At 44.0% G+C, this 8228-nt stretch overlaps 2 protein-coding genes across 5 annotated transcripts in view; both read left to right on the plus strand.

Annotated features, from left to right (window-relative positions):
• LOC119267371 (zinc finger CCCH domain-containing protein 13-like) overlaps positions 1–6737 on the plus strand; it is an 8383-nt gene extending 1646 nt beyond the window's left edge. For 3 of the 4 annotated variants that reach the window (XM_037548749.1, XM_037548750.1, XM_037548751.1), the window contains 11 exons: positions 2058–3458; positions 3681–3688; positions 4124–4299; positions 4670–4730; positions 4806–4904; positions 5001–5095; positions 5232–5345; positions 5481–5548; positions 5743–5853; positions 5968–6211; positions 6307–6737. In XM_037548749.1, the coding sequence (XP_037404646.1) occupies positions 2143–3458; positions 3681–3688; positions 4124–4299; positions 4670–4730; positions 4806–4904; positions 5001–5095; positions 5232–5345; positions 5481–5548; positions 5743–5853; positions 5968–6211; positions 6307–6417 (2403 nt within the window). In that variant the 5' untranslated portion in view covers positions 2058–2142 and the 3' untranslated portion in view covers positions 6418–6737. The remainder of the gene's footprint in view (positions 1–2057; positions 3459–3680; positions 3689–4123; positions 4300–4669; positions 4731–4805; positions 4905–5000; positions 5096–5231; positions 5346–5480; positions 5549–5742; positions 5854–5967; positions 6212–6306) is intronic. The other variant, XM_037548752.1, reaches the window with a different exon arrangement.
• Positions 6738–7029: 292 nt separating this feature from the next.
• On the plus strand, positions 7030–7419 carry LOC119272026. Its single transcript, XM_037553629.1, has one exon. It carries the CDS (start codon positions 7030–7032, stop codon positions 7417–7419), a length of 390 nt encoding a protein of 129 aa, XP_037409526.1.
• The last annotated feature ends 809 nt before the right edge of the window (positions 7420–8228 follow it).

The following is an 8228-nucleotide window of genomic DNA, read 5'->3' on the forward strand; positions in this document are numbered from 1 at the left end:
ATGGATTTGATCTCGGTGGGTTGTTTCTACCACAAATGGAAGGACTTTTGGTCCATTCGCCCTAGTTTTTTGTGGGAAGCCCCTGCCCCAGTTCTTTTTGTGGGAAGCCCCTGCCCTAGTTTTTTTTGTGTGGGAAGTCCCTGCCCTAGGTTGATAGAGTCAAATTTTCGAGGGATCCAATGTCTTCCTGTATGAATCTGGTTCCGCCATGTTCCTGGTCATTCAAGCTGAAATTTGCCCTAGTATTTAGGTGCCAGCAAAGCAATCAAGTAAAAGTTGCTGGATGCCAGAAGTTGAGATGAAATTAGACATAAAATCGCACAATATCTTGTTGAAGGTGCACTCTACTTACCTAGCATCATAAAAATAATGTACTTCGAAGTAAATAATGCACCATGCTCACTGCCGACACCTCACTCCCCACCCACCCAAACCCTGCATGGCTCAAATGCTGTGTGCGCCCACAATCTTAATCCTGGCTTTGGATGTTGATCATTTTAGTCATCTCATCCAGTGATGATTTAATAACAAACTTACCTTCGCAAATTGTGGGTGTGCACCATCCAGATCCGCCCCTGCTAGTTTGTTGCTGAGAGAACCTAGCTGGATTGAGCAATCTGGCCAAATTTTTTGTGCCCTTTATTTACTGGGAGCAATCTGGATTTTTTTTTTCAGCTACTTCTGATATCGCATATGAATTCCATTCCATTCTGGCCGCTGTCCTGTTCCATTAGGAAAATGGAAAGAAGATGCTGTGTCCACCCTGTTCCTTGTCATTTTGTCTAAAGCTGATAATTGTGGGTTCAATTAGGTCCGCTGTGCTTACAGTTCTGCTTGGTTTGTGAGCGCGCGCTAGGTTGATGGATTTGATCTTGGCGGGTTGTGTGAACCCCAAATGAAATGAGTTTTGGTGAATTCGCCCTTGCTCTAGGTTGATAGAGTCAATTTGAGGGATTCCAAGTCGTTTTTGCATCTGTTTCTGGCTCTTGATCCGCCCTGTTCCTGCTCATTCTAGCTGAAATTTGCCCTAGTATTTAGGTGCTGGCGATGCAATCAAGTAAAGTTCGTTAGAGGTCACAAGCGGAGACGAAATTAGAAAATAAAATCACACAATATCTGGTTGAAGGCGCACTCTACTAACCTAGCATCATAAGAATAATGTACTTGAATTAAATATTACAAGCTTCTTCCTATTTTCTTATGCAATAGAGCAGGTCAGTTGGTATATCATGGTTATTTTGGTTACGTAAGCGTGATATCTACTATCTTCTGGCCTGTCGAGGTGTCCTATGGCAACTAGCGCTGGGAGCTTGGGGAAGTAGGAATGTAGAACTCATGTTTTGAGCCTTGAATGGGCTGATGGCTTAAACAGCCAATGCTGTCTGTAAAAGATCTTATACACCATACTGGAACCTTTTCCGTAAACAGAACAGACAGTGTTATATGTAAATATATATTTACTCTATTTAAGTACTTCATCCGTCCCATAATATAAGATGTTATTACAACCATCATACGAGTACATTGATTGTAATAACATCTTATATTTTAGGACGGAGGGAGTACTCCCGAATAAACAAATACTGGGTCCCAGTTTTACAATGACTAAACTGCATGATCGCCAGAATTTAGTTCACAAGTTTGTTACAAATATCTTCCTGCTTATTCAATCCCATGCTTCCAACACGTGCCTAGATTGACACTGTTCCTTGAAATTTTGATCACTGCTTTCTATAACATACTGCATATTCTCTAATTCATGTATTGATTCTCTGGATTGTTATTGGTACACGTAGCTTGCTGTATATTCATTAAGTATTTACATATCTGGAAGAGTTCCCTTTTTTGGTCTCTATAAATGATCTGATCTTTTTGGACATGAACATTTTGGTGAAGACCATCATGGAAGGACATCTTCATTACATTAAATACTTGCTGTACCACAAGCTTATTGTAAACCATGCAACCCGAAGCATCAGAATTTTTTATTGTACTGCCTAGCTTTTAAAACAAAGAATTAACTAACATGTTCTGATCAATCTAATATTTTCTTGCAGTGCCTTGTGTCGAAGACTTCAAGATCGTCCTTTTGTATTTGCGTTATTCTTGGTTCACATTGAAGGATTCACATTTTGAGGTAAAATGAGCGGTGCTCCAAAAAGATCGCATGAGGAGGGTAGCCATTCTACACCTGCGAAACGGCCTCTGGACGATAGCAGCTTGTACTCGAGCCCTTCTGGGAAACTCATTCAACCAGGCGGCAGTGATTTCCATGGTCCTTTTGAACATGATGGAAGATTTGCCAAAGTACCACGTGTTGAGTCACGTGATGATAAGAGGCCACCTCTGACACATCGGATGCCTGTTGGCTCCTCCAACTTTGTTGACCACCCGACCTCATCTGACAGCAAATTAGAATCAAAACAAAACAAAGATGCACGGGACACCAAGGTTGACGACCGGGAGGCAAAAGCTGATGCTCGGGATGTCCATAGTGATAGCAGGATTGAATTTCCAGGCAATAAAGCTGAGACTGATGTGAAGACAAACAACAGAGCAGATGACACTGAAATAAGAGTTGACCGGAGGGCGCATGGTGATTTCACAGGTGATGTTGTCAAATCAGATAAGGATAGCCATCCTACTGGAACTTCAAACATAGCCTGGAAAGATAATAAAGACCATAGAGGTAAAAGATATGTTGATCAGCCAGATGATACTCCAGGATGGCGTTTTCTTCGTCCTGGTATGCAAGGCACTGATCAAACTCTCAAGGTTCAAACTATTGTGGAAGAGCGCAGCTCCAAGGATGCACATGAATCTACTGGTGAGAATAAAATAGAACCTAAAAGTGAAGATAAGTTTAGAGACAAGGACAGGAGAAAGAAAGATGAAAAATATAGAGATTTTGGTGCAAGAGACGCTGATAGAAATGATCGCAGAATTGGTAGTCAGCTTGCAGGTGGTAGTGTTGAACGAAGAGAAATTCAAAGGGATGATCGGGATGCTGAAAAATGGGACAGGGAAAGAAAAGATTCCCAGAAGGACAAGGAAAACAATGACCGCGAGAAGGATTCTGCCAAGAAGGATTCATTTGTAGCAGTTGACAAGGAGAACACAATACTGGAAAAAACAGCTTCTGATGGAGCTGTTAAACCTGCTGAACATGAGAGTACAGCTGCTGAAATGAAGACACTTAAAGATGACACATGGAAATCTCATGATAGGGATCTTAAGGACAAGAAAAGAGAGAAGGATGTGGATACAGGAGACAGGCATGACCAAAGGAGTAAATACAATGACAAAGAATCTGATGATACTGGTCCTGAAGGAGATACAGAGAAAGATAAGGATACTTTTGGAAGTATACAGCGCAGGAGGATGGCACGCCCAAAGGGAGGTAGTCAAGCATCTCAACGGGAACCTCGGTTCCGGTCCAAAATGCGTGATGGTGAAGGGTAAGCTTAACACTGCATCTTACCATGTTTCTTGTACTTGATTCGAATAGCATAATAGTGTGTAATAGCTATCACGAATCACATTCCATTTCTGGAAATTTGCACATCTCTCACTGAGAATGGAAGACGTTTGCCTTCTGACGTCTGTTTACTAGGCAATGATTTTTTTTGTAAGTGATAAGCCCATTGAAAAATCTCACGTTCTTTTATTTCTTCTTGCAGGTCTCAAGGTCAGTCGATTATCTTCATTCCTAGCTGAATAAAATGGAATAATGGATAGTGGTGCTTTTTTCGGAACTGGAGTCATCAACAGCTTAGGATCTAGATAATTTTACATTTCCTTCTCATAAGGTTTTAGTTCACATTGATATTTTACTGCACATTTTCATACTGTGGGATTTAGTGCTCTGACATCCACTTCAATGTTCAAGATCCCTTCACATTTGGGGTGATCCTGTGCACATGCATGTTTTTGTTTTCCTATCATTTGACCAAATCCAGTTGGAGCAAAAAAGGATTAGTTATGATGATCCTTTTATTTGAAACCCTTTTTACATAGAAATTATTGACGAGATTCGGTTTCAAGCCGCATAAAATGATTTCTTTTGCCATGGTCCATTATCACCAGCTTTGTATTTGTTATCTTAATATCCTCATCGGTGCAGGTAAATCTGAGGTATCTGCAATTGTATATAAAGCTGGTGAATGCATGCAAGAGCTTCTGAAATCGTGGAAAGAGTTTGAAGCTACCCCAGATGCTAGAAATGCTGAGAATCAACAAAATGGTCCTACTCTTGAAATTCGGATACCTGCGGAGTTTGTTACTTCCACGAATCGGCAAGTAAGTGTACTGATTCCTTAGGTGATTTCTGTATTAGACTTTTTAGTCACGTAATCAATTTCCATGCCTGTGTTGCTGGATTATTTTTCTTTTTTCCTTAAGTAGCATAAGGGAAACAATAAATGATGAACATTTGAAAGTGCATTACTATCTCGCCTTCCATTTGAAATGCTATAGGAGTTTCTTCATTTTTAATTTCACTTTGTTTTTCTGAGGCATGGACGAACAAACTGTTTATCTTACACTTTTTGACATCACGTAGGCTGAAGACTGCATCGCTGCTTTTTTAGTGTTGTTTAACAATTGTAGTGAACTTCTTCCATTAGCTACTTTATCCACTTGTTAAATACTAAAACCCTCTGTTTTGTAGGTAAAAGGTGCTCAGCTTTGGGGAACAGATGTTTATACAAATGATTCAGACCTTGTGGCTGGTAGGTGCTTCATTGTTTTTTTCAATATTCTAAAGTAACTCAGAAAGCCGGTGTTCTAATGACCGTTTCTTTTAGTGTTAATGCATACTGGTTACTGCTCCCCCACATCATCACCTCCACCATCTGCCATCCAAGAACTGCGTGCAACTGTTCGTGTGCTACCACCACAAGACAGTAAGCCTCGACTAATTTTGTGTCAATTCAGTTGGACATGCTTAAAATGTCAGATTGTTGAATCAGTACTCTTATAAAACATGGTATATCTCCCAGGCTATACTTCAACACTAAGGAACAATGTCCGTTCACGTGCTTGGGGCGCTGGTATTGGTTGTAGCTTCCGCATAGAACGCTGCTGCATTGTTAAGGTATTAAGACTGTAAAACTGTACAGAATATTACAATACTTGCCTTTTATTTATTCTGTTGATGCTACAAACTCGTGAAATCCTTTTATTGATCACTGTTTGAAGATTGGTTGCTTAGCATGCTTTACGCTTTGCAGAAAGGTGGTGGTGCCATTGATCTTGAGCCTCGCCTTAGCCATACGTCAGCCGTGGAGCCTACACTAGCTCCAGTTGCAGTGGAGCGTACAATGACAACACGAGCAGCAGCTTCTGTAATTTTCTGATACTCTTTGTTCCTCTCTCTCTTAACAAAATTTTGTTCTATTTTCAGTATTTTAATTTTTCTTCTTGTAACCAGACCTTTGTTTCTATTCTCTACTAAGGTTTTATCAATATGTTTCATGCAGAATGCATTACGTCAACAAAGATTTGTTCGGGAAGTTACAATACAGTACAATCTCTGCAACGAGCCATGGTACTTTCCTGACTTACCTCCTGACCCTTCATTTTTCTGTTCATCAAAGTACCTACATTGCCATTTCTGTGTCATAGCAGTTCTTGTGTTTTTGAGCGCCCATGTCTTCTGCACCTCTGCTTGTAGAAGCTGCTGCCTTGTTCTGTTTTGAGCTAAGGTTGCTCCTAGTAAGCCATTCTTTTTTCTTTCTTCAGGTTAAAGTACAGTATAAGCATTGTGGCGGACAAGGGATTGAAGAAGTCTCTTTATACTTCTGCGAGGCTGAAAAAGGGCGAAGTCATATACTTGGAAACACATTTCAATAGGTACAAAATGACTGGCTTATTGTCCTAACACTGTTTTATGTTTGTTGGCATTCTTATTGACTCTCACTTGCATGTTACTCACTGTCTTTCAAATCTTGTCTTGTTGGCCTTAAGTTCTCGCAGGTATGAGCTGTGCTTCAGTGGGGAAAAGCCTCGCTCCATTGGATCAAATTCCAATGCATCTGATTTGGAACCGGAAAAACACCAGAACAATAGCCACCACCATTTGCAAAATGGAGATAGGGGCGCCACGGAACATGAACTCCGGGACGTGTTCCGATGGTCACGGTGTAAGAAGGCCATGCCTGAGGTTGCCATGAGATCCATTGGTATCCCACTGCCAGCTGAACAAGTTGAGGTAATTTCCCTCTACAGCAAAGCCCACATCATTCTCTCTTTTTTTCTCCATTGGGCATCATTCAACTTTGTTGCGTGTTACCCGTGGCAACGCAGGTGCTGCAGGACAATCTGGAGTGGGAGGATGTGCAGTGGTCGCAGACCGGCGTCTGGGTTTCTGGGAAGGAGTATCCGCTTGCCCGCGTGCATTTCCTCTCGGCGAACTAGCGATGGCGCACTCCGGTAGCAGCAGGCCAGGCCAGGCCAGCCTATGAAGAAACCATTTTCTTCTTTCGTGAATGCTGCTGCTTTGCCGCCGTGCCATGCCAACTTGTTTGTGTATAAAAGAAGGGAAAGAGAAGAGAAGCTGTTGTAGGCCGTGTTGTGCCTGTAATCTTTGTGACACACCAATAACCGTTATATGTCTGTCTGAGAGATGTAATTCTTGGTTCTTGAGTTAGGCAAAACCGGATTATTATTCGCTGATTGTTGAATGCTGGATGCGAGTTGGAACTATTTATCATCCAATGTTTCTTGGTTGTAGCTCATGGCCATTGGTCGTGCCTTCTTTGTTCATAACGATGATGATATGTGGACTTTTACTTGGATGTAGTTGGATGTTTGGGTATTTTTATAAGAAGACGAAACGGAGGGGGAGAGCGGCCGTTGCCGTGCCGTCAGCTCTCAACTGAAGGAGCCCGGCGACGGTGGAGGACGGGCCTGGCTTATCCACACGTTTCCCCTCCCTTTTATAATCCCGCCACCTTTAGCAACGGACGTGCGAAGCCAGCCCGCCAATTAAACCCACCCGCCCTGCGATCCATTCCATTCCTCTCGCCAATGGCAGCCGCGTCAGGAATCGCCGGTACGTTCTCCGTCCGCCCCACGGCGCCGGCGGGCCGGCTATGCTCGTGCGCCGCCGCGGCCGGCGAGGCGAGGTCCCGCGGCGCCGACGGGGGCGGGGGCGGGGCCGGGAAGTGGTGGGTGCCGCTCCTGGGGTGGTCGGGCCAGGCCGACTACATCGACGCCCAGCCGGCGCCGGCGCTGGAGGAGGACCGCGACCGGGCTGCGGGGAAGAGGCGGTTCGGGGTGCTGACGGAGGAGAAGGCGCGGCAGCTGCGGCTGCGGATGATGGAGACGGAGAGCTTCCACGACGTCATGTACCACTCCGCCATCGCGTCCCGCCTCGCCTCCGCCCCGCCCGACACCGCCCGCCGCACCAAGCCGTAGCCTGGCCACGCACGCACGCGCGCGCTCCCTTGCCGTACGTGGCCGCCGTTCGAGGTGCAGCTCAGCTCACCGTCCGGCGGGAAGCCATGCACGCGCAGCTGTGTGTTTGTATATAAATAGCAGAAGCTTTTGTTCGTTCGTTCTAGACCGCGGCCATGTTCTCCTCCTGGATTGGGATGGACTGATCAAAGAAAAGGAAAAAAAAACATAAGTCCTGTAGCAACACTTGCAACCAAGAATGTTGTGAGAATAACAATAATATGGTATGGTATGTACCGCCATTGACGTTTCTCGATCTCTGTTCAATGAGGCGTAGATCCTGATGCTCACAAGTTCTTCCTACTACCATCATCAACGATTTCTGCACTGGCAGTACTCTTTTTTTTCTTTTTCTTTTTGCGAGGGGTACTGGCACTACTCAATGATGCATGGTGAGACCTTGCAAAAATTCGTCCAGGCCTCGATCGTCCGTCCTTGCGTATCATTGTCTCCGGCGGAAAATGAGTCAAGTCTTTGTCCATCAGGGGTTCAGGACTCGCAAGTGCACGTCGCCCTCCGCGATGATTCATGCACTGATGACTGATCGAGACCGACGTCTGCCTGACTGACTTGTTCTAATCTCATCCTTGTTTGTAGTTTAGGATAAAAGATACTCCCTCCTCCCCATATTGTAAGGCGTATTAGAGCATGGTTAATAAGAAAGCCGGCCGCTGGATCTATAGCATTGCCATGTCACCTGAAGCCTTTGCTAAAAGACTACTAATAAGATAACTGTAGATTAGGTACTAAATTGGCTATAGCATTTATTG

The sequence above is a fragment of the Triticum dicoccoides genome, chromosome 3A (genome assembly GCF_002162155.2).
Source record: "Triticum dicoccoides isolate Atlit2015 ecotype Zavitan chromosome 3A, WEW_v2.0, whole genome shotgun sequence".
Taxonomy (NCBI): domain Eukaryota; kingdom Viridiplantae; phylum Streptophyta; class Magnoliopsida; order Poales; family Poaceae; genus Triticum; species Triticum dicoccoides.

Coding starts and splice junctions, on each gene's coding strand:
- LOC119272026 (XM_037553629.1), top strand. CDS start 7,030: ATGGCAGCCGCGTCAGGAATCGCCGGTACGTTCTCCGTCCGCCCCACG.